The sequence below is a fragment of the Tubulanus polymorphus genome, chromosome 2, assembly GCF_964204645.1.
Source record: "Tubulanus polymorphus chromosome 2, tnTubPoly1.2, whole genome shotgun sequence".
Lineage (NCBI taxonomy): Eukaryota > Metazoa > Nemertea > Palaeonemertea > Tubulaniformes > Tubulanidae > Tubulanus > Tubulanus polymorphus.
This window is the reverse complement of record NC_134026.1, coordinates 27,523,036-27,547,559: the sequence shown is the minus strand read 5'-3', so window position 1 is coordinate 27,547,559 and position 24,524 is coordinate 27,523,036. Positions and strand designations below refer to the sequence as shown.

Sequence of the window (24,524 nt, the reverse complement as noted above, 5' to 3'; positions counted from 1 at the left end):
TGAATAAACAAAATGAAGATAGTTTATTATAAAATATAAATGCTTTCTTTAATAGAATAAATTCATGATTTACAGATTAAAGGATTTTGGTAATAACTGCAGTGTTCCAGGCTCCAGCATATATATCCACTAGTCTCTCGTCTTTGATAACAATCTGTGAAACTTTGGTAGGTTTAAAGCATTTATTGCTTTGAGTTTGATCACCTAGTCCTAACTGGCCGTACTTATTCCATCCCCATGTGAACAGATCTCCATTTTCTGGAATGAGGTGAAAAAAAGGCTAGCCTAGTGGTGACGAGCGCAAAATGACCTAAGTAATTTACATGTAGATACCGATTTTAACCTGTTAGAGCAACTGTATGCCTTGAACCACACACTACTTTTTGAATTGATTCTTCTCCATCGATATTGAGTAAGGTTGGTTGAAGAAGAAAGTTAACAGCTTCACTTGATAGATCATTTGTAAATCCCAGTTGACCACTTTCATTCCATCCCCAGATATAAACGTCACCAATTTCTGGAAAAGACCCATTCAGACAAGTTATTTTAAAATGATACTGAGTTATGTTGTATAATACAGAGAATCTCACATAATGAACAAATAAAGTGTGTAAATGTTTCCTTGAGCTAGTATGAATATGTGGTATAATCTGTACCTACCACTCAATGCAACTGAATGCCAACCACCTGCAGCAACCTGCTTCATCCTGACACCATCTAAATCTTCAACTAGCTTTGGACTACTTTGAACAGTGACATCTATTTCGCCATGTCCAAGCTGACCCCGACTTTCAGGGAATGAAAAAAAGATACAATGATAATTTACAGGCATGTCCTAAGATAAGGTGAAATACACACTGAAAGACTTGGATCTCTTACCTTCCAGACCCACAACTATAAACCTGCCCACTTTCACTCAGTAACAAAGTATGCTCTTTTCCACATGCTATTTGTGCTACTTTAAAATCTAAATCCATATCGTTGACAGACCAGCAGTTTTCTGAATGGGAACATCTTTTCACAGATCCTTCATCTATTGAAATTTATACCAATTATTTATCAAACAACAACCTTTCAATCCAATGCAATGATTTATAGCTGGGACATACGTAATCACCTGTCAAAATATATGTATCTTCATCTGTACATGAAATCTGGACAAGTTTGTTATTAGCAGCTAATTCAACTTCTACTGGAATACTAGTGTCTCCATGTTTAACCAGTAGTTTCCCATTTTTACTTATAAAAAGTACTGAATCCCACAAACGATCAAAACAATCTACATTGGATTCAATTAATTTGTCCTTGTGATCTTTTCCTCCATGGAATCCGCTTATATACAATTCAGCGTCTAAAAAGTTAAAAGATTTGTTCAAAATAGAATCAGTAAATAGAATCATTAAATAGAAATAAATAAAAAAATTAAAATAGAATCAGTAAATCATTAATCTATTACTAAAATTAAATCATGAATCTATTATAAAATCTATTAATCTATCATTAAATCAATCAATCATTAATCTATTACTAAAATAGAATCATTAAATCACAAGTTCTCATACATACTGCAAAATACTATACTAAACGGCTTAATCCTCAATACTCTACAAAACAACGTAAAATACTTTACCCGAAGTTAAGGTGATGATAGAATGCCAAGATAAATCAACATGAGAAACTTCAGAATTAGCTGTTGCAGGTGAGGATGGAATTAGCTGTACCGATTGTAACCGCGAATTAAGGCATGTTTTAGAGGTGTCAACTTGATTTTTCACGTCAAAAATATTGAAAGTATTACAGCCACATAAATAGCATCTAGTCTGCATTGTTTCAATATATACGGACTATATAATATAATCATTATATATAAAAAATCATGCGTTCTAAGACGGCTAGCCGCTGGCGCTATCTTGCGGCAAAGAAATTTGTAAGTTTGTTTTGGATAAAAACAGCTTTCTATTGGGGCCGTGCTATGTAACTGTCATTTACATGATCACATGTATCTAAAAATAGAAATGGCTGGATTTGATTTTGGAAAGATTAATAGAGGGCCGATTAATAGTCATTCATTCGCCAGTGCGCTGGCCCGCGGTGTGCATAGAAATTATCTAGTGACCGTATTGTGCTGCCACCAAGTGCCAACTCGCTCAGGTAAATAAGCTTCCGGGTTCAAGATGGTGCTGGAAAGTACAATCCTTTGGTAAGCTAAATAATCGCGTTTTCTTATCCTTTTTCATTGTATTTGCATATTTTATGAAATTTAAATACAGATTCGATCATATGGTTTTACGAGAATCTTTGAAATTGCAGTACCGATAATGTAAATTATGTTTAGAAGATGTATATCCCTTGTCAAAACTGCAGTGTCATAATCTAGTCTGAGTGAACTCCTGTCATACAAATTTGAAATTTTGTTTCAGTGTTGACAACAGTGATTATATGAGAAATGGCGACTTTTTACCAACTCGTTTGCAAGCTCAACAAGATGCGGTGAATTTGATATCGCATTCAAAGACCAGATCCAATCCTGAGAACAATGTTGGATTGCTGACTTTGGCAAGGTAAAAAAATAAAAATACCTTTTTAGGCCCATCTATCTAGTAGTCATTAACTATGACTATCATTGTATTCATGTGGATCTTTCAGTACGGAGGTCCTGTGTACACTCACAACTGATACTGGAAGAGTATTGTCAAAATTACATCAAGTTCAACCAAGAGGAGAAATAAGTTTCATGTCTGGAATTAGAATTGCTCATGTAAGTTTATATTTAAAAGCCTTTCATCTAAGATCATAGAAGTGTAAAAATTAATTTCTCTTGATTTCTTCTTCGTTATTTAGTTGGCACTGAAGCATCGTCAAGGAAAAAATCATAAAATGCGCATCGTGGCCTTCGTGGGAAGTCCAATCACTGAAGATGAGAAAGAGGTAGATATTTATAACTTCTATCAAAAATTCACAAAGACTTTTTATGAATTTTTGCTTCAATGCATAAATAGGTCTTGAAGAATACTGATTTCATCTTCAAAATTCCTTTCATTACAGTTGATTAAATTAGCTAAAAGATTAAAGAAGGAGAAAGTCAATGTTGATGTTATCAATTTTGGTGAAGAGGTAAGAACAAATCATACAAACCTCTTTAATTCAAAAGATAATCGTTTGATAGTTTATAGAATAAGTGACGTTTATATTTCCAGACTGTAAATACTGATAAACTGACTACATTCATTAACACCATAAATGGCAAAGATGGAACCAGGTATGTGTAGTATGGTTTTTGGAGCCCAACTAAAAATGAATATTAATATTATACATAATAAGTCTCATGTTTTTATTTTCAGTTCTCATTTAGTAACCGTTCCTCCTGGCCCTCTTCTCTCCGATGCACTGATCAGTTCACCGATAGTAGTGGGAGAAGATGGTGTCGGACCAGTTGCTGGTATGAGCAGTGCTGGATTTGAATTTGGTGTTGATCCTAATGAAGATCCTGAACTTGCTTTGGTAACTATCTTGATTATAGATTTTCATTATTTTTGAATCATCTTATCGAATAACCCTTTGACGAAGCTGAATTTCAATTTTTATTCATTTCATTTTAGGCTTTACGTGTATCGATGGAAGAACAGCGTGCGAGACAAGAGGAAGATTCAAGAAAAGTAACACCTGCCACTGGCACAGATACTGCCACTCCCTCTATTGCTGAAGGTATCAATTCCATTATGCTTTTTAGTTACGCTTTTATCAGTGTATCAATGATGAGTCTCATCTTTCAAACTTCGATGATTTTAATTCAGCCCCTGGTACTGGCGAAGAAGCACTTTTAGAACAAGCGATTGCTATGTCAATGCAGAGTGAGGATTCCGAACCTATGCCTGATCTCGGTATGATGACTGAAGAAGAACAGATTGCATATGCCATGCGTATGTCTTTAGCTTCAGGTAGGTTAAAAGTGGATTAAGATATGATTCGCTCGTCATAAATTAGTGGACCTCCCTGAGATGATATGATAATATATGATTTGTTTATTAGAAGCTAGTGATGCTCCAACCCCTATGGAAACAGATGATAGTACACTTGCATCTGGAACTGCATCGAAAGTCGAGGTAAAATTTTGAATATTCAATTTTCAAGATATTAAACGGCATGTAGCGGCATGTAGCGTATATACATGTATTCTATTGTATGCATTTTGTTTCACTTCAGTCAAAAGATGAAGAGGAAGACTATAGTGAAGTCATGAACGATCCCGCATTTTTACAAAGCGTATTAGAAAATTTACCAGGCGTTGATCCTGGTAGTTCCGCAATACAAAATGCAATGGGCTCCTTAGCAAAAAAAGATGATGATAAAAATAAAAAAGATCAACCGAAAAAGTAAAATTAGTTTAGATTAAAAAAAATTGTGCATATATTGATTGATTCATAGTTGATATGACCAACTGCTTACAGTTCATCAGAATTCTAGCTAGATGGGAAGTTGTGAATTACATGTAACACATTCTGTTATAAATATGTATCGTGATGTTTTGTAGCAAGTTATTTGCGAATCTTCAGCTAAATAAATGTTTTGTAAAACATTTTCCTCTTATGTTCTTGGGAAAAGTGATATATCATGGTTTGTCGACTAAGTTCCACTTAAAGCTACGTTTTGGGCCCATATTTGAACTTATTTTTTGACTTATAAAAATTATTTTCGATTATTGCTGTGGTTTCTCAGTGGTTGTCACCTACGTTGATGGTAACTTTGTTACCCATGAACACAGGCCCTGGTGTTAGTTCGTTCACTCAACAACATTACTGAGCTGATGTCCTGACGACCACAAAATGAGTCTGGATAATCAAAAATTGGAACAATAATGGTCACCAAGTCAGGAAAGCCTGAATGAGTCCATATGGCTTCATGATCTAATTCTTCAATTGACACAGTGAGAAACAAGTTTGGATTATAGCATTGACTGTTTATTAGATACAGCAGATTCGAAGCTGGCAACATAAAAATGTTTTTTGTATATATATTTTAGCATATCAACCTTGACCATTACCCAATCAATTGTGCCAGGAGCTATAATAGAAATGGATAATGTTGACCAAAAATTGTACAAAAAGCTACACAACTCTTCATAATCCAGAAACAACATACAACTGTTGTTTACACCAGAAAATACTTAGTACACTCATTTGCAGTCCATTTGTTCATTAATATACAACAAAATGACTTTAAATCCAGGTTTTCCAAAAACCGGACAAATTTTGACAGTTCAAAATGATCCGAATCAAGTGGACTCTTTATGTAGCTAAGATTTTATAAATTTGGACAGTTGTATGAGATATCCAGCTTTTGAAGAGGAAACAATATGCCCATTACATGCACCGAGCTATTCTTTGATAGCACACATTGAACTACGACTAAAACAACATTAACACCAGCAACCAATAAACAAAACAACTTCACTGATAATCTGTATGGATACCAGAGAAATAGTCAACAAACTCCAACACAGCGTCTTACTCTTCGATGCAGTAATGTTTACTAACATTATGGTGGAGGTTTCTCAAATCTGTTCACAGATGGGCTAGTGGAATTATATTTACAAGGTACGCCACTCCATTGCCATCATGTTCACATATCATGATAGATCGACAATGTAGCAAATATTAGGGTCATGTAAGGGGCATATCAAAAATTGCAACAAAAAATCTATAAAACTTATAAGAGCATATGAATTTCTGATATAATTAATATATAGTGTTTTAGAATAGTCAAACTACCAGTTGCATAAATCTTTAAACAATATTGAAACATTTTTTTAACGCAATTATAAATTTATCTACTATTGAAGCCACATTTCCTTGAATCACCAACAAATGGGAAAAATCATCATGATAATGCAGATATTTACAAACAAGCAGCTAGTGGTTGGTTTTAATTGAATTAGTCTATATTGTCTATGGTTAAATGCCTGAAAAATGCAGAAATGACATGAAGCTTTGAGTAATATCAAAAATACATGAAGAGGATAATTCCATCTACTATAATATTTATCAATGTTCAAGGAAATCATGAGTCTAGATAGAAAATGTTTATTAGTATATAATGAATAGCAGGCGCAATCTCAACCATTCTTAAAGAGTATTCAGAAATGAAATTAAACAAGCCATTAGAATATCAATTTTCAAAACAGACAAGCCAAGCTTGCCAGAGAATATTTAGCTTTCTGAGAAACAACTTTCCTCACATATATCTGGCAAACTCAACAAAGAACATGTCTCGCGACAGCCAAAGTCCTACTGGCCCAAAACTTACAAAACAACTACTCCCATAAACTAGAAGAATTCTGAAGTGAAACTGGAATCGAAGGTGACATCCAAAACTGAGCATAGTACAAAGGCTGGATAAAGCATCGATACCTAGCAAAACTAAGTGGAAAACAGAGATGTTAATTATAGATGTTGCAGGATTTTATTTGATATGTCCAGATTATGAGTTTGCACAGACAGCGAGTTTAACTTTAGCAGGCATAGATACTTCAATAATTATCATATACAACACCTTTGTGATATAATATTTTTAGTCATATACGTCGAGTGGGTTACATCAACCAGGAAAACACAGTATTATTAAATATCAATTTACAGTGAAACTCTTATAGCATTGATGTAAACAATTTGACTCATTATCAGCATACAACACACAACTATTTATGGTATCAGCATGGTTTTTAAAAACTCCTGTTTCCCTGATGGTACTAGAAATTACTTTATGTATATATAAAATCATGGATGGAATGTACCTGCTTACTTGCCACAGGCTGATGACCTTCAACCCTTTATACCTGCCACTATCACTTGCCAGTTTTCAGATTTCACAATCAAAGCAGAGAAGTGACATTAGCAAGTGACTACTCATTGCTTCCATACGGAACTCATCTCATGATAATACTTAAGACTAGCTGGTACGGCGACCATGCAAGGAGAATCTGTCTAGTTCTGCCGAGAACTGGTTGTTACTCACAGTAGAATACATTCCATTAAAAAAATCCACAAATATTTACTTGCAGCTAAATAAGATACTTATCATATAAGATATAGTTAAAAGCATGTTTACATTTGTTTGCATCAATTGAACCTGCACATTTTTGAGTATTTTCAACCATTGATCCGTTGTATACAAATCTGTTCAACAATAATAATTAGAGAAGAGTTGTTTAATATATATATAGATATATATATTACACTTTTATGTCTTCCATATCATAAAGACTTCTTCAATGTGTATAAAACGAAAGGTAATACGTGAATGTTTAACAAAGTCCATTTGCGCCCGATATTTGGTCTTTCAAAATGACGCTATCAACAAATACTTGTTCAATCCTAGGCCACTGGACTAACTAATTTTACAAAAGCTTTAGCTTCACAAAAATAAATTTACAATTTTCTTTCACCTAAACTGGTTTTTATGCATGTAGTCCTCTGACATTATCATCTTTGTCATAACAAAATTTCATCATGAAATCATATATAATCACGTACTTTCACTTTTCTGTACAAAACGATACTAATCTAGGCATTGCACATTTATAAGAAAAAGCTGAACAAATATCCTCATTCTTCCCTCATCAAAGTTTGAATCTTAGAAAAGTGCTGGAAGGAACTAGACCCAGACATATTTTGTTTCTTGGATCATTTTGGCAAGTAAGAAGCTTTAATCAAAGATAAAAAATTTCACTTTATAATATAGCAAATAAGCATGGTAAACTAATACAAATAGCTAAATATAAATAATGCTTATTTTGGGACGTGTTTCGAATAGATAATATCAGCAGACAAATCACAGTGATGCCACCTATTAGTTACAAACAACATCACAATGTACGACACCTATTGATGTTTCATTGGATATTCAATTATCAACAAAACATAATGTGCGTTTTTATTTTAACGCTAAAGCCTTGTGAATCTACCATTCCAGCACTTCTCTAAATACCATATACATAATCACCTCTTCAGTAATAGTACAATGCTAAGTTAGGAAGACTAATAAAATAGAAACTGAAGCACGGCTACTATAGCTAAAATTCCACCAAGGCGCTATTCACACATATGACAGGGATAGTGAGCGCCAAGAGAGAAAGACAGAGATAGACTTATGTGTGCAATTTAAAACATCATCACAAATTACATAGACATCATAGAATACAAGAAATCCCTCCCCCCTAATTTCTGTATCATATTCATCAAATATCTAGACTCATCTTTTGTTTACTAGAAATCTCTGCAAACTTATCATAAGGGCTAAAATACATGTGAAATTATATATAAAATATGCCATTCAAAACTAGCATACTGGTACATATATCATGAGAGAATTAGTTTAGTAGTTGTAGTAGCAGTGCTTTAAGACTGTCCACCAATCATAATGTTTGTCATTTCATGTACACTTTTCAATTAACGATAAACCAGTTTTCTCATTTCGCAATGAACCATTTACTTCTTTTCCTTCTTCTTAGTTTTAGAGAACGATGGCATTCTGAATTTCTTCTTTTTCTCCTTCTTCGAGGGGGAATCCTCGGTTGGTGGATGTTCTTTTGACGGTGAACCCTACAATCACGAATTTATGGCTCTGAACTAATAGGATTTTCTATTGAGTCAAAAGTGTTTGATCTAACCAACAATTAAGATACAAAATTTCAAAGTTGTCGAAGCAATACGTACAGCACTGTGTCCTCCCTCGGTATCTGTTGACTTCAGTGTGTCAGATTTGGCTGGCGATCTCGGTTTGCCTTCTCCTTCTCCATTCACTTGCGGCTGTTCACCTGAAAATAAATAAACACAAAATCGATAAACAAACACTATATAGGCATTGGTTCTATACACTGATACTATATGTATTGTAATTAATTCAATGAATCCTGAAAGATACATGCAAAAAATCATTATGAATAAATTATCATTCTAGTACACAATTATTAAGCAGTTAATGGCATACAACCATTTAATAATGAATCAGTACATCTCACAGTTGTGTCAGATATTATTTGGGTAAATGTAATTATGATCATTATTACAAAAATACTCTTATATAAGTTGGACATAAAAGCGGTCATAAGAAGAAGGTAACTCAATAGAACTCACATACACCACACACACACTATTTCATCAACATGAAGAAATCAACACCTATTCATTGAAGAAATTCAGGGCAGGATGGCAAGATATGGAATAATAGATATGGTAGCTAAATGATTGGAGAAGATAATATTTAGGTTAAAGCAGTGATTGACAGAGTGGAATACTCCCAGGAAGGCTTTCATTCTCTTCCAGATGATACTCTATTGAATTGTTATTACTAATAGTGATTACATGATGAAGAATATACAGGGGGTTACCCAGGATGTAGACTATAAACCTGGGGAATGAGTCTTACCCCTTGGATGTTTCTCATCCTGGGACAGTGAACGTTCTAATGTTCGTGCCTTCAGCTCATCTACAACTATAAAACGTCAGTTCATTGTTCATTTATTCAAAATTTTATATGCCTAAAACTTTTCGATTGAGAATACTCAGTCAATTCATTTCAATGTTATAATTCATTAGAACTGATGTTGTCTGAATAACAAATTCAATCATTATAAATTATTTCATTTCATTATATCAACAAACAGGAACTATCAGAATCAAATGATAACGGTTTAGATGCCGATCAAAGATACTCCATAAGAAAAGTTATTTAGATCACAGATTACCAACACACCTCCATGATTTTTAACAATATGTTTCAGAATTAATAGTTAGATCATTATGAAATGGTTAGTGAAATTTCTCGATTAAATCATAACTGTAAGCTTAAAGGCGCTGAATGCAAATAGGTAGTTATAACATACAGGCTTATTAGATATTCGATGACGTAATCAATAACAAGTCATCAGTTATTACTAGCAAGAATATTTTTAAAGAGCCTTCAAGCTGCAAATGATGTTATTGATTGGATGAACTATGATGGATGAATGAATTGTGATAAGATTTTTGTAATATAAAACTCAAACTGCCCAGGACCTCTAGTGTTAGCTCAGTGAACTTACGCTCCCTATTTTTGGCCGGCACACGAGCCGATTGTGATCGACTAACTTGAATTCGTTCTGTCAACAAATAACACATATTTATGATAATCATAGATGTAAATGTTATCACTGTGGCCATTTTAAAGTCATTCAAGTTGAGCGAGAGATTCAACATTCTATATCAATGAAATGTACACTGAGAGATAGAAAACATTCAGTTAGAGGTCACAGAACTCCTGCCATTTACACATACACTCACACATACTGTCATCATATATTCAAATTAAAAACCAGAATAGATTAATTATTCAGCTGAAAGTGAAAACACATTACAGTCAGATTACCGTATGTAAAAAGACCACCAATACAAACAATATAGAACAAGTGATGTGATAGAAGAAAAATGTGTATTACAAATTATGTAACTCGTGACAATAAACCTAAAACCACCACAATTCAAACACCTAAACCCTGATAAATATGTAGATAAGCTGTAAAATTGTAATTGTTCTATGTAAAGCATCTGTCTACATATTTAAAAGCACGTCAAATCCGAGTATTACTCAGAGCACTGTATCACAAATTATGCCGTAAATAATTGATGTAAAATTTATTAGAATCATAGCATTTATATTTTGATTATGCATTGATTATACAAGGTGAACAGTCAATAGTTTCAACCATTGTCATACAAATACACTTAAATCGATGAATCTGGATGAAACTGTTGAGTATATGATTATTCATGTGAAACAGGCTCAACTATGACCAGAATACGATCAACTGCAACCAGTACGGACAGCTTATGATAAAGCATATATAAGAATATACAAACTAACCCTCAGGATGAGCATCTAATACATCATCTATATTCGTTTCTCGTGACTTTGGCCGACCTGAACACAAACACGAAACAAAAAGAAAATATTTCGTGAAAACATGAAGAAACATATCAGTGTCGTGCCTATCAACAGGGATATAATACAACATATAACAAAAATACATCAACTCAAGGTGAATTAAAAAATAGTTTAAATAATATTCTACCATTACTATCTTCTAAATACATTGACAGACTGGCACAATTATCAATAGGAGTAAATCAAAATTGCCATTAAACGTGGTGAAAATCAAAAACGTGTTACTTGATATAAACCCTTTGCACCATGCGAGAAGTTAACGAAGTATGAGATGCTTTGAAAAAGGCTGTCTCAACTTTTTATTCCTCAAACCTATAACGAAATTCAAATTGTGCAAAAGAACCTTTTCTTTAGTATGAAAAACTGAACATAAAACTCCTTGTTATAGATAAAATTGTGCGTTTATATCCTAAGCAATGATTAGTGATTCACCGATAACCGAAATAATTATTCAGGGTTCCTACAGATACCGGTAAGTCTTTCCAGAATTCAGGACTTTTCAAGGAGAAAGTGTATGTATATCACTTTCGTATCTCAATTACTGTTGACTCCTCCTAAATCGGTGTTGTTCAACTTAGCAAACAATTTTATTCGGTGGAATCTGAGTGTATAATAACTAGGCCTAACCTTAGAATTTTTTAATTTGCCAATTTCTCAAAATTTAAGTTTTCAAAGACTTATGGGCATTTTACTCAAATTCAAGGATTTTCAAGGACCTTGAAAAATATTTTTGGTTTAGAAGGAGTTTTCAAGGAATCAAGGAGCCGTAGGGACCCTATCATTATATCCAGCGCTGCATCAGTTTCAAGCGTCAAAAATAAATCAAAAATAAACTGTCGAAATGAATAAGTGTAACCGAACCCCAAGAGAAATGTCTTATGAGATACCAACCCTGACGAACAGATGCAGTCTTCAAAGGTGGAGTCGGTGCATGCCCATCAGGGGTTAATTCAATGTCATCGAGATTTGTTTCTAAAGATTTTCGCGATCCGAGGGAATGTGCTGTGAGCCATTAAAAACAAAAACAAATATATGAGGAGAGCATAGGAGATATCAACCCTTGAGAAACCAGTTTTCCCAAAAACATGCAAAGAGCTTCACTGGAATATCGGTAGACTATACTACATGTATATCCCAGGGAAACTCAATATTATGTATATAGGTATACACTCCAAGTATTCAGTCCTGTTTACCTACCCCAACATTTAAGTGGAGGAGTTTTGTGTTTTTTATCATCATTGCCTACATATCAATAATACATTTATTAATCACATATTCCCATCTTATCTTCCTATTTTTAAGGACTATTTTGTAAATATTATAAGATTTGTTCTTATTCTTAGAAACAATTTAGTCAACTGATATATCGAAAGCATTTGCATTTTATCTACTGCAAATACCCAAGCCATTACAACCACAGCACACATGCACATTTGTGAATATCTTTTAACTTGAAAATTCCTAGCAAAACATTCCATATCAAAATATTCAGAACTCACAGAAAAGTTGTGCATTGAAAATTGATATTAAAAACTTGATCCCTATCACTTGATTCTCTCGTCCTTATAAGAATATGTCATACCTATATCGACCCTCTAGTCTAGTGCAGTTGTTTCAAAGTGATAACCTTCAAATATCAATCCAGCATGCTAAGCATTAAAAACCTGTTAACCGAAGCCATTATCAATGGACAATTGAAATAAACAAACCCCTTTTATGTTTAGGTGGAACAGGGGGTGGCATAGTATTAGCACGATTCGGCAATTCAGGCCAACGATCCTTATCAGTTCTAGGTGGAGGAGTCATTGAACCACCAGATTTCGGTCTCGGTTTAATACTTGTCGCTGGTAGCGAACCGCCCTCCTTTTTTATTTCAGGCGGGGAATCTGATTCGTCTTTAGGTACTAGTTTAGGACCCGATTCCGGTTTCGAGGCGATCTGCTGTTTTAGAGGTAACTCCTCAATTTTAGGTGCACCTGCATTAATCAAATTGCTCATTAAAATTAAATCGATACAACTTTTCCTCTGAAATTAATATCACAGTGGACACACAAAAATATTTAACCTAAAATAATCTGAATCTACGAAACAAAATCTATACGAAGGATGTGAGTGTACAATCGATCTACAACAGAAATATATCTACGATAATATGAGGTAATACTGAACTAATGTACAGATATTTTTACCTTGCTCGAATTCATCGACGTTGGTTTCTTGTTGTAGTTCAGTACCACCTTCAACGATTACTTCAGGAGCATCTCCTATACAAAAACAGACACACGCACACATATCACAAAACACTCTACGCTCCGTCAACAGTTACCGTAGTTTATAACATTAGTATATGATGAGCTCAATGAAATCCGAAGCGTAAGAATTCATTTCAATCCACATGCATTTAGAGCAATAACTTTTATACGGGGTAGATTTATATCGCACAAATCTTAGAAACATGCAAAAAATATTTCTCTCTAATGATAGAAAGGTCGAAACTACCTCAGATAAGCAGAAATATGATTTTGTAAATCATTCACAGAAATGGACACATCTTCAGGTAATTTATGAGAGAATATATGTATCAAACGCAAGGGGAAAACTAAATCAAATACCATACATTACCTCGATTTTTGCGGTCTATTTCATCTTTATATTTCTGGATGTCTTCATCAGTCATACTTTCAAATGGATTTGGTGCGAAGTAACTCCTATATACAACTGCATTGTGCTGATGTTCACGCTGTATAATACCTTTAGACGCTGCTCCAACAACCACAACATCTCCAGCACCACTCAGATTACCATCCTATTACAAAATAGCGAACAAATTCTCTTACATTGGCCTAAACAGTAATGTAAAAAACAAACCAACACCAAACTCTGTAACCAACTATCAGGATACGAAATCAAAATTATGTGCCAAATAGACCTTTATTTTGTTTGAGGTTATCATTAATGTAATGTTGTAATTATTAAGTTAACTTGAAGAAGAAAAGCTACTATTCTAAGTCTGTTTCTATAGCATGCCAATACACAAACAACCTTGACACACATTAGGGTACCGAACTAACCCAATGCAAAACTCCAAGTTGTACGTTATGGGAACATTTTATAGAAAACCTTGAAAACAAGCACTTCCGGGAAAAATCAAATTCTTTCTAACTGCGAATCGAATGAAATAAATTTGAGTTGTATCATTTAATCAGCTAACCAGGAAGTGCTTCTTATAGTAGTTAGTAAATAAAAGCTAATATTGTTTAGTATACTAGATATGTAAAACAAACCAAACTTAATAACGACTTACAGCTTCAGCCTACAAAATACAACATCAGGCAAAATAAATCAGTGAATCAGTATTCCAATAGATTGTAATCATTCTAGACAAATTTAGCATAATCTGGCCACAAAAAAACAAAACAAGTGTCTACCATAGCAGGACATTATATAATTGTAAGAACTAATTACGATCTTAGCTTAATTATACATACCTGCATTCTACGCGCTTCTTCCCACGTAGTACCCTCAAGGATTCGTGACTGTGGTCCAGCGCTTATCTTATCTGTGTAATATTGGTTTCTCAACTGTAGCAATAAGAATATTTCTCTGTAAGATCTACCCGTAACCAATTTGTATTTATAGGAAAGGACAGAAAAGTCGACCCCAACTACCTACCTGCTGTTGTTTGGCCCTCAACTCCTTAGGATTTTCTCCCTGTGGTGCGAATGAATTTGGATTTTCTAATTTCATAGTCTCTCCGGTTTTTGACTTTGCCGGTGATTCCCCAGCATCTCCTTCAGCCACCCACTATTCAAAATCAATAAAAACATTATCTAATAATACTCCCTGAAATCTAATATTCCTCTCAAATAATCCACTCCTATGATAATCCCTCAGGTGTCGCTCTCCTGATTCGATGCTTTTAATAGGCTTCCTTTCCACCATATCTCAGGCTCCAAATAAAATGGAATCTTGTTACATCTCAAGAGACGAGGGAGAACACAGTGATCGAAAGTGATTTGAGGTCTCGGGAGAATGATGTACCTAGGCCAAAACTGTGAGCGAGAATTCCTGCAACCAACCAACCGACAAAAAGGCTCTGAATGATCGGAAAAAATGATCGAAGAACTGCATCCATAGAGAGACATATAGGCTCTATCTAGATTGCAGTAGTTTGTCAAACAAGAGTGCATGCAATAACATGTTAATGAAAATTCAATAAAATATAAATGAGCGATAATGAATCGTAAAAATTGTTTTGGTTAGATTTGACAATACAATGAAAACACTAATCCGATATCCAGATAGAGCCTTTTTATCTGATTGACTAGTTAACAAGAACAATCGTGCGGTTAAAAGCATGAAGCAATCAAATTTATTTATTTCTTAAATAATTCAAAATCAGTGGAAAAATTTCAAATTACATGCAAAAGTCAGTACACAATCAGTGTGCAGGGACCATTCTCCATTAATCTGAGTGTATTAATGGTTGGCATCACGTGTTATGGAATGAGTCAGGCGAGGAATGCCTTCGAAAATTGTAAAAATAACTTGCGTTGAACATTGATGGAAATCTGGTCCCTTTACAATTATAGTATCAGTTACTAAGTATCCTGACCTCACAAAATTACACTGACTTGCAATTGCACCAGTAAAGCTCTGCTGATAATGGTATATGTAGCGTGAAGAATTGAATATCTAGCATCATCAGCTTCCAATTATATAAAATAATTTCAGTTAAAATTAAAAGTTATTGATTCTGATAGTGGAATCACCTCGGTTAGCGAAACGTAATCATGATTCACTTATTCCTAGATCATCGGATGTAAAAAACCTAATATTTGTGTATTATAGCGGGGTAATAGGTTGCACAAATATAAACAAGTATGACAGTACAAAGCTATACTCCATGAGTGTCAATTCAAGAACTCTCTTTACTTTGAGCACGCACATTAACAAACGTTAGTAATCTTCATACATGACCCACTGGTTTCAAAGTTGGGCTGTAGCTATCATCGAAAAACCCGACTGATAATTTTTCTTAAGTACCTAAGAATCTGAAGAGCATTGAATGCCTGAAGGAAAGAGTTAAATATTACACCAATATGAATAATGGAAGCACATAATGATCGAAATAATGATAGGACGACTTCTTCAGACATGCGCTCTCCTAGCCAAGCCATATTTGTACTCTATCTGAGTGTTGACTGATTTGACGCTCAAATTATATTGTCATATAAAAATTCAGAAATGTAAGTAACTATAAGTATGGTAAAAATTTCCATATACATAAATGTGATTGATTATCAGCACAATAAATAATGGATTTTGGGGACAAGTCCATAATACAAATATCTTTTCTTTAGAAATAAAATATCTAGCAATATTGCTCTTTCTTTAGGTAGGGACTAGCTCGCTATGATTTCAACAACCACGCGTCCTCTTTTAACAAAAAGCGGTTAATGGCACTACAGATTAAGATTATGACGTTATGTATCGTCGAGACTCTTTATGCTTTTAACATAGACACAATAAATGCCAATTCTTCACAGTGAAGCATGCAAGAACACACACCTTGTCGAGACAAAATCGATAGCCAATTTCAAAATCATCTACACAATCTTATATAGGACTTTCAGAGTGACTAATTCAGCAATTGATGTACGATTGCGATAGAAGATACCTAGAAACTCGAGATACATTATTCATTTTGTTGAATTACGCAAAGAACTAGATTTTAGTAAGCAAAGCAATTACATAATTTTTCCATTTACTATTGTAGCACAAGTTACTATTTTACCACAACATCGACTAACCTACACAATTGATAATATCAAATATCATATTCATACGCAAATGATATATCATTACATTCATTGGAATAGCTGTTAAATCACTAAAATCTGAGTATAAAATGGGTTAAAATTTTCCCCATTAGCAGATTTTTTTTTCAATTAACTTCCATAGAAGCAATGGAGCAGACACGACAAATACAAAGGTATATTATGTTAAATCGAAAGGGATTAAAGCACTTTACATTCATGTGGTTTAATTTGCAGATGATCTTCCCCATCAGATTTCCGTCTCAGTTGACAGCTGACCTACCTTGGTAATCAGTTTCGGATTAGAGGTACCGGTTTCCTCAATCTGAGTCTTCATGTAGGTATTCGGTGTTGACACTAACCATTCTTTACGCGAAGACTTCTTCTGTTTTTCCAACGCCAATTTAAGCGGCGATCTAGGATATGATACCGAAAAAATACATTCAATCACCAAAGTAAAATCGAGTTAGATTCAGTAGCAATGCTGGCGAGTTATAGAGAACTTACGACATATCATCATCCTGGTAAGCCAGTGATGATGTCGCAGGTGGAATCTCCACATCACTGTGTCCTTTATCAGCTGGTTCTCTGGAAATAATTTGATGATACTGGTATCCAGTTCTGTATCCCTGTAAGATAAATAAAACATATTCATCACTGGAAGTCAAGATTCTTCAGGAGCAGCACTGTCAAATAGGTCAATGATTATTTAGATTGAGATGAAATAAACAACTGACTGATTTCTAAATGTTGGCAGATATTAAGTACACACATAAAATGTCTGGAAGCAGAACTCATTAATTTTACACAAGATGTCATTTTAGTCATCATACAGCTACTGGAAGATTCATTTCATGATGATTAGGTTTTACCATAGGGATAATTAAACCATGCATGAATATACAATAAATAGCATACACTCATGCCAATATCATATCAGACATTTAGATCTTGACACAGTGACCTTCACTGCGAGCATGAATTGCTATTGACACAGAATGTAAGCGTAATCCATACCATTAACAAGCTTCACTAGATATACATATACATACACTTATATAGTGTACCATCCCCATATTACTCGATCATTAGGTTTTATAGTATGACATCAAGTATCTTTGAAATGTTACAGTTAACATCAAATTAAAAGTTTATACAGTGTGAGCGAATTGTTAAGTTGTCATTCCTTGATCTACCGATGAATCAATTACCTACTGACTTATACAGCCTATATCTCAAATCAATCCTTTCTATCAATTGATTCAATATTGATTAATTGTCATGTCTGAAACCATATTAAGTTGTTGAGTCTTAATAGAACATTAAGTAGAAGCAATGTCGTGTCTCATAGAGATAGGAGTGAGTAAAGGATCTGAAATCTACGTGACCCAATCTAACAACAGGAAATCAAAATCAGAAGAAGGAACTAGTTCAGATAAGGATGAACTCTATGTAGGAATGTGTGGGTTTTGCTGATAGTAAAAACAATTTAATCTAATAACTGCTATTAAATGGATCATTATGCGTAAAGCTAATGGAATGCAGAATCAAAACTTAGTATGCTCATGCAGCAGCTCATGTATGAAATATCTATAATGTAGTGGTAAATTTCAACACTTACAGCATTATCTAACTGTCTCATCAGCGCTTCAAATTCTAATTCACCAATTCTCCATTTTCTGCCACCCTCTGATTTCATATTCACACCACCACCACCTTTACTGGCTGTTTCGGCTACTTTCTTCTGAGTTTCTTCATCGACTTGAATTAAATTATCCAGTCCGATTGGGGCCAGTCGTACCTAAAATATTCCATATCCATTTACCGATAATGAAAGAAAATACAGTTTGAGACAGCTAGTGATCATCTTGTCTCGTCCACAGCTGAAATTTCACTTAATATTCTAGATGTAGCTCAGTTGCCGTACCTGTGTTTCACATGCTTCCATCAGATTTCTGGCATAGTGGAAAGCTTCCTCTATTGTCTCACCACACGCTACTGCACCATGATTACGTAAAATCATCACCTAAAAATCAAACATGCAAAATTTAGATGCAAAGTATCCTTAAAGTCTACTCAAAATCAGACATGCTTCTACACACTTTATTAATGGGTCCTAAATCTCTTTGTAAAGTTTCTTTTTCTTCTGCGTCGATGCAGATTCCTTCATAGCTATGGTAACTAACTCCACCTATGACTAAAGCTTCTTGCGAAATCGGGAGAAGTCCACATTTCATCGCGGACACCTGTCAATTGAAAATGAAATACCGCTCACGATAAACATACAGGCTCGGGTTGACAGATATAGAATTGACGATTGCTTAAAAGTATTCTTACAGCAGAAGCAGCTGGCGTATGAATGTGGATGATAGCTTTAATATCTGGTCGACCTTGGTGGATAGCCGAATGTATCATCCAGCCTGCCTTGTTTACACCTAATGTTGTAGATCCTGGGTCGAGGACTTCTCCCCTCATATCAATCTTCACCAAAGTTGAGGCAGTTATTTCATGATACAGCAAACCGAATGGGTTGATCAGGAAGTGTTCTGTATCCTGGCTTATTCTGGCCTGAAAATAGCAAGGAAATCACAGATCAGACCATTTTCACTGTGATACGAAAGTAGCTCATAGTCCCAGTGAATGAAATAAAATTCCATGCAAATATGTATGACACCAATACATAAAATAGATGAACTTTTGTGAAAACCCAATAATAGGGTAGACTGCATTAGGCAGAGGTCAATTCAATGTCACTGACCTTCACATTGTACCCAATTGAGTCATTTAGTGAATGTGACTTGTATTCCATTAATAAGAATTGAGATTATTTATTTACATCTCATTAGATCACAGAACGAGCAGTCAATTTAGAGGAAGGATAATCATATAAAATAGATCACACAGCGACAATTATAGTTAAAAAAATATATCACAGAATATAATTGCTTCAGAAATGTTTCATATATTGCAAATAATATGTATGCGGAGGATATAAACACCGGTTCACAAAGAACAATTTTCATACAATCATGTAGGGCCAAACATGATTTTTATAGAATAACAATGAATTCAATACCTTTAGACAGAACGCTATATGCGTTATAAGTTGTTGGAATTGTTCATCGATAATGCAAGTCTGAAGTGCATAATACACTATTACCTACAGTTCTACTGGCGTTGATCAAAAGCCTGAACATCTAAATATGTATATTCCTCATGGTAAAATATATCTAATCGAGGGGTCTTGTGTTCCAGTATAACAGTAAAAGTAAAGTGTTTCAGTCGATGCATATATGAAACTTTTCCCAAACTTTCAAAACAAACATCTGATTCATAGTAAATTCTTGCACCGACTGGGAAGAACCCATAATGAATGTTTTGTTTGGCAGTAGGCTTAAAACCAATATCATCACTGACTAAATATTTGTTCTATAGCCAGACTTTGTTCTGGTTCATATAGCCTAAAGGCATTTTAGACTGTTCACTCGAAGATGTCTAAAGGCATTTTAGACTGTTCACTCGAAGATGTCTATGACGGAAACATTACGAAATAGAAGATGTCTATAACGGAAACATTACGAAATAGTTGCAGACATAGAGCATGAGCCTATTATTGATTTTACATTTCAATCTACAACAGCATATTGTGTGGTTATCATTTAATGCGCAGCAGAACCAGCTGGTTGTTAATGTACCACGTATAGGAACCGATACTTTACTACTACTGATTCAAAATATTCCAAAGAAGATGCCAGTTCATAGATACACTTACTAAATCATTAATACAACAATTATCATCTCATTCGCAATAGATTAATACAGTAGTCTAATATTTGCTGTACACTTTTGCAGCAAGATAATGAGATGCTAATGAAGTCATATGTATGTCAGTACCAGCATACAAATTGCAACTAATCAAATACTAAATTTTCAGTTCTCCATCAGCTTACATAGAGCTGTAGTATTAGCAGTGTATTTACACGGCTTCTTTGACTTGCTTTTTACTCATATACATAGCAGAAGACTATCAGGTAATAGCCAAGTCATGTAAAGGCTGCAGTATTTATTACTCACAGCCCAGAATGCTGCTTCTACCGCAACACTAGTAAATCAATCATACCAGACATACCTCTTCACTGCATAGAAATCAATAATCTGAGAAGCTGATTTTGCATCTCAATATGTTTCAGGGACAGAAAAACAAATACCTAGATCTATTATGAATGTTACTGTATGAATATTATTAATATCAAAACTAGTTGTCCTGATAGAGATTGACTCACAGTGACTCATAGTAATTACTCAACCATCTGTTGACATCTAGTGCTGCAACCAGCCAAGTGTAGCTGAGATAGAGCTATGAATGATGCATATCGATCTTTCTTTACAACCCGGATATCTGTGTAATCTACTACAGCCACAGATCCGGTACACCTTGAACCTACTGTCTTTAACACCCGATGCCCAATGTGTATAATAGGGTATCGCACCTAAATATCACAGGCAAATTTAAGTTCAACTCAAGGTTATTCAGAAAGTCTCAAGAGTAATGATGATTCACCATTTTTGATAGCTTATCAAAAATCTTAACTATTGAAACTTAAATAGATTCTTTAGCAAATGATTGATTGCAGATCAAGCTCTGGTTATCAATACTGCTTTGTATATAGCCAAAGTACGTAGCATTGCTGCCGGTTTATATATACTTATTTACTGAAGCTAAGCATTTTAGCTCAGAACTGCTATAATCAGTTAATTCGATGATGATGATGATGAAAAAGGTGTTCTTAAATACGGACAGATAGAATGAAGATAAAAATATGAAAATCATACTTAAATTGATTCATGCATGATTAGAATAAAGCTACATGGATTGGATAAAAGGTTGGATTATAACGCGAGTAACCCTTCGCCGAGGTATAGGGTCTAAAGCAATTCCTACTTACAGTGACACCAGTGTCAATACTACGTGACCAGCCATACTTATCAATAAGTCTAAAGCAAGCTGCCACTTTGTTCCTTAATGACAACTCTTGTTTCGAATAATTCAAAGAAGCGACACCTCGAATATCCGAAATAGGAGCCACTAAACCGAAATGAAGACCTGAAATCATAAAACAAACAAGTACTTACAGTGATATGATTATATACGTTCTGGGACCAACCAAACATGTCAACCAGTCTGTAACATGCTGCCACTTTATTTCGCAAAGACTTCTCTTGTTTGCTATAATTCAAAGAACCAACACCACGAATATCCGAAATTGGAATCACTACATTAGAATAACCACCTGAAATCATAACATATGCACGTCTGAAATTAGTCTCATTTCATCATGAATTTGTACGAAGAATGGTTTTAGGTTTTAATACGATTCTCTTCATTTCAGCAAACTATTCAGCGAACAGCATGTGGAAATACAATGCTTTATCGTATACATACATTATACAGTCCTCGCTGATAGAATTTAGTCTGAATGTTTATGCATTGATATAACTATTCACTGAACATCTGTCAATAGAAACAATTTAACTAATAACATTGACACTGCGATGGAAAGGTATCTTACTTCTAGCGGACCCTGCTCCGGATCGACCACCGCTTGTAGGAACTAACAATTCTGAAATCTGTTGTAACGCTATTAAACTAGCGGGGTGTGGACCCGATCGAATTTGTGTTTCAATGATTTCTTCTAGCTCTTCTCGGAATGCCTCACTGCTCAAAATGAGCGATACGCGTTTGTTCGCTTCCATCTGTCGAACATCTTCCTTTATTTCGGCTGGACGTCGAAGATTTTTCTGATATTCTGGGTCATCAGGATCTGTAAATAACATATTTTAAAATGTTCCCTTAGTATCAGGCAGGAAGGATCATGATAATCTGATCAGGCCGCAAGTAGTCAGTACTGAAGATGATTCACTGCAGATGTTCGCAAGAACCACCTCCATCATTAGAGTGATAGCAAGGTTATAACACACAGAAAATAGTTGGAAGGTTACAGATGATGATTGCATACAATTCGATTCTTAAGATACCAACTATTCACTATTCAGATTCAGTACTATACAAATTGAGCTGCCTGGGTATCACTAATACTTTTGAGTCAGTTGTAAATCAAAAAGGACAGAGAAGTAACATAACATTTGGTTCAAAAGCAAACACAGCTGAGTTGTAATACTAGGTTTATTATATTATATACTAGCATGAATGCATTGTCAGACTAGAAACAACTGTATAACTGTATTTTTGCCACTACTGTTACCCCTAGTGCATAATGAAAATTTATGACAGCCATTAGCATGGTAATTCAGTAGTGCTGCATAAACGCCACTGGCGAGCAGTCATTCAGTTCATAGTCATTGATGGGAGAAAAATGTGTTCATGTGTCTTGAGAAAAACATCACCTCAACCAGCATTTACGATTATTGACAACAGTTTAATGAAAATGTTACCTACCTACAGAATCAATGAATTTGCCCCCATTTTCAGGGCCATTCACCTGAGCTTCTGTCATTGTTACTAAATATCCAGTGCTGCCTTCTTAAAAACTACAAATGAAATAAATCCAATTTCTAATCAGCCATGTACTTCAACCTTCAGGCCAAGAGCTGTAGCTACACTCTGGTACCGGTAGCAGCACCAACTCAGATAGGACCAGTCACGTCAGTGAGACCATGTCCATATAGATAGACTTCAATCAGTGACGTTTGCAATACGACAACCACAATACATATTATCTATAATTATCATAATTTTTCATGGGGACAATCAGGCATCAAATACCGGGAAATCTGGGTCTTATATTTGGTACTGCAACATAAAACGAGTAAGGAATGCATCTTTCGGTTGACTTCGTGAGAATAATGTCAAATGTCTTTCAGTGCAGCTGCCCTGCCCACTCGACGGTGCTGCCATCTATGCCAAATAAATTCCATAGCGCTTTTCAAGGATTTAGAAGCCTTTAAACAAAATAACAAAGCAAAGGGAAACGATTTGCAAAAGCGCAATAACTCATTTTGTCTTAAAAAACTTTGGCTTGGCGTGTTACTGTTATCATCGGACGCATGACCCGAGCCGTGTACCAGACGATGGCACGAACGAACGGCATTTTAATTCAAAATGGCGTCGCGCCAGCAAGAATATCTTAAATATTTCAAAGCAAATATTCCTTTCCAAAGAATGACAATCAATTATTTGGTTGGATAATTCTATCACTGCCATCGATGTTTATAAATCTATAAAATTTACTATGACGTAAGGAAAACGTTATTCGATACAAATCTGACAGTTCGGCGGGCATGACGGAACTCGTAAAAATCCCAGACACTAAACCAGAAGCCGGTGTATCTCAACCATTAAATCTACCTTTGCAGCATGATAATCCACAGTAAAAATTAGAACATTATAACCGCAACGTAATCCGCTATGGTTTTAACATATTCCTACCTTTCCAATACTTCAAAATATCCCCAATAAGTCCGCCGAAACCGCCTATGATTGACCCAGTTCTACGAACAAGGCCCAGCTCCGCTCGTATATGCAAATCAAGGGTGCGCAGACAGCTGTTACACCGATTGAGTAAGCGCCTTGGCTGTTTGTATCAACTCCCGCCACAAATAACGCGTGTTGCTGTTTCAGCTACACGTGCCACAGCTACACATGAGGGCAGCACTATACGGCATGATTACGCATACCAGTAACAGCGGGTGCACGTAATTTCGCGATTC

The 24,524-nt window shown here is 34.9% G+C and overlaps 3 protein-coding genes across 10 annotated transcripts; 1 reads left to right on the top strand and 2 right to left on the bottom strand.

Moving 5' to 3' along the window:
• Positions 1-68: 68 nt before the first annotated feature.
• LOC141900313 (uncharacterized) lies at positions 69-2,006 on the bottom strand. 2 transcript variants are annotated; one of them, XM_074787143.1, is made up of 6 exons: positions 1,631-2,004; positions 1,118-1,351; positions 880-1,033; positions 661-788; positions 344-517; positions 69-258 (listed from the first exon to the last, which is right to left on the bottom strand). In XM_074787143.1, exons 1-6 carry the CDS (start codon positions 1,824-1,826, stop codon positions 77-79), a joined length of 1,068 nt encoding a protein of 355 aa, XP_074643244.1. In that variant the 5' UTR covers positions 1,827-2,004; the 3' UTR covers positions 69-76. The 2 variants fall into 2 exon arrangements, with proteins under 2 accessions (XP_074643244.1, XP_074643245.1); XM_074787144.1 differs by having other exon boundaries at positions 150-258; positions 334-517; positions 1,631-2,006.
• Positions 2,007-2,089: 83 nt separating this feature from the next.
• LOC141898481 (26S proteasome non-ATPase regulatory subunit 4-like) lies at positions 2,090-4,576 on the top strand. The gene is made up of 11 exons (XM_074784406.1): positions 2,090-2,200; positions 2,421-2,561; positions 2,647-2,758; positions 2,842-2,928; positions 3,046-3,114; positions 3,198-3,259; positions 3,342-3,501; positions 3,600-3,705; positions 3,795-3,938; positions 4,030-4,103; positions 4,204-4,576. The coding sequence occupies exons 1-11, from the start codon at positions 2,175-2,177 to the stop codon at positions 4,375-4,377; spliced, it is 1,155 nt and encodes a 384-aa protein (XP_074640507.1). The 5' UTR covers positions 2,090-2,174; the 3' UTR covers positions 4,378-4,576.
• Positions 4,577-4,936: 360 nt separating this feature from the next.
• Positions 4,937-24,375, bottom strand: LOC141898479 (protein hu-li tai shao-like). 7 transcript variants are annotated; one of them, XM_074784399.1, is made up of 19 exons: positions 24,244-24,375; positions 23,254-23,345; positions 22,367-22,618; positions 21,930-22,087; positions 19,134-19,364; positions 18,899-19,042; positions 18,724-18,822; positions 18,418-18,597; positions 17,304-17,425; positions 17,080-17,212; positions 14,650-14,781; positions 14,466-14,558; positions 13,600-13,783; positions 13,167-13,241; positions 10,897-10,953; positions 10,079-10,135; positions 9,424-9,489; positions 8,712-8,812; positions 4,937-8,597 (listed from the first exon to the last, which is right to left on the bottom strand). In XM_074784399.1, exons 2-19 carry the CDS (start codon positions 23,309-23,311, stop codon positions 8,484-8,486), a joined length of 2,256 nt encoding a protein of 751 aa, XP_074640500.1. In that variant the 5' UTR covers positions 23,312-23,345; positions 24,244-24,375; the 3' UTR covers positions 4,937-8,483. The 7 variants fall into 7 exon arrangements, with proteins under 7 accessions (XP_074640500.1, XP_074640502.1, XP_074640501.1 ...); XM_074784401.1 differs by lacking the exon at positions 9,424-9,489; XM_074784400.1 differs by lacking the exon at positions 10,079-10,135.
• Between the last annotated feature and the right edge of the window lie 149 nt (positions 24,376-24,524).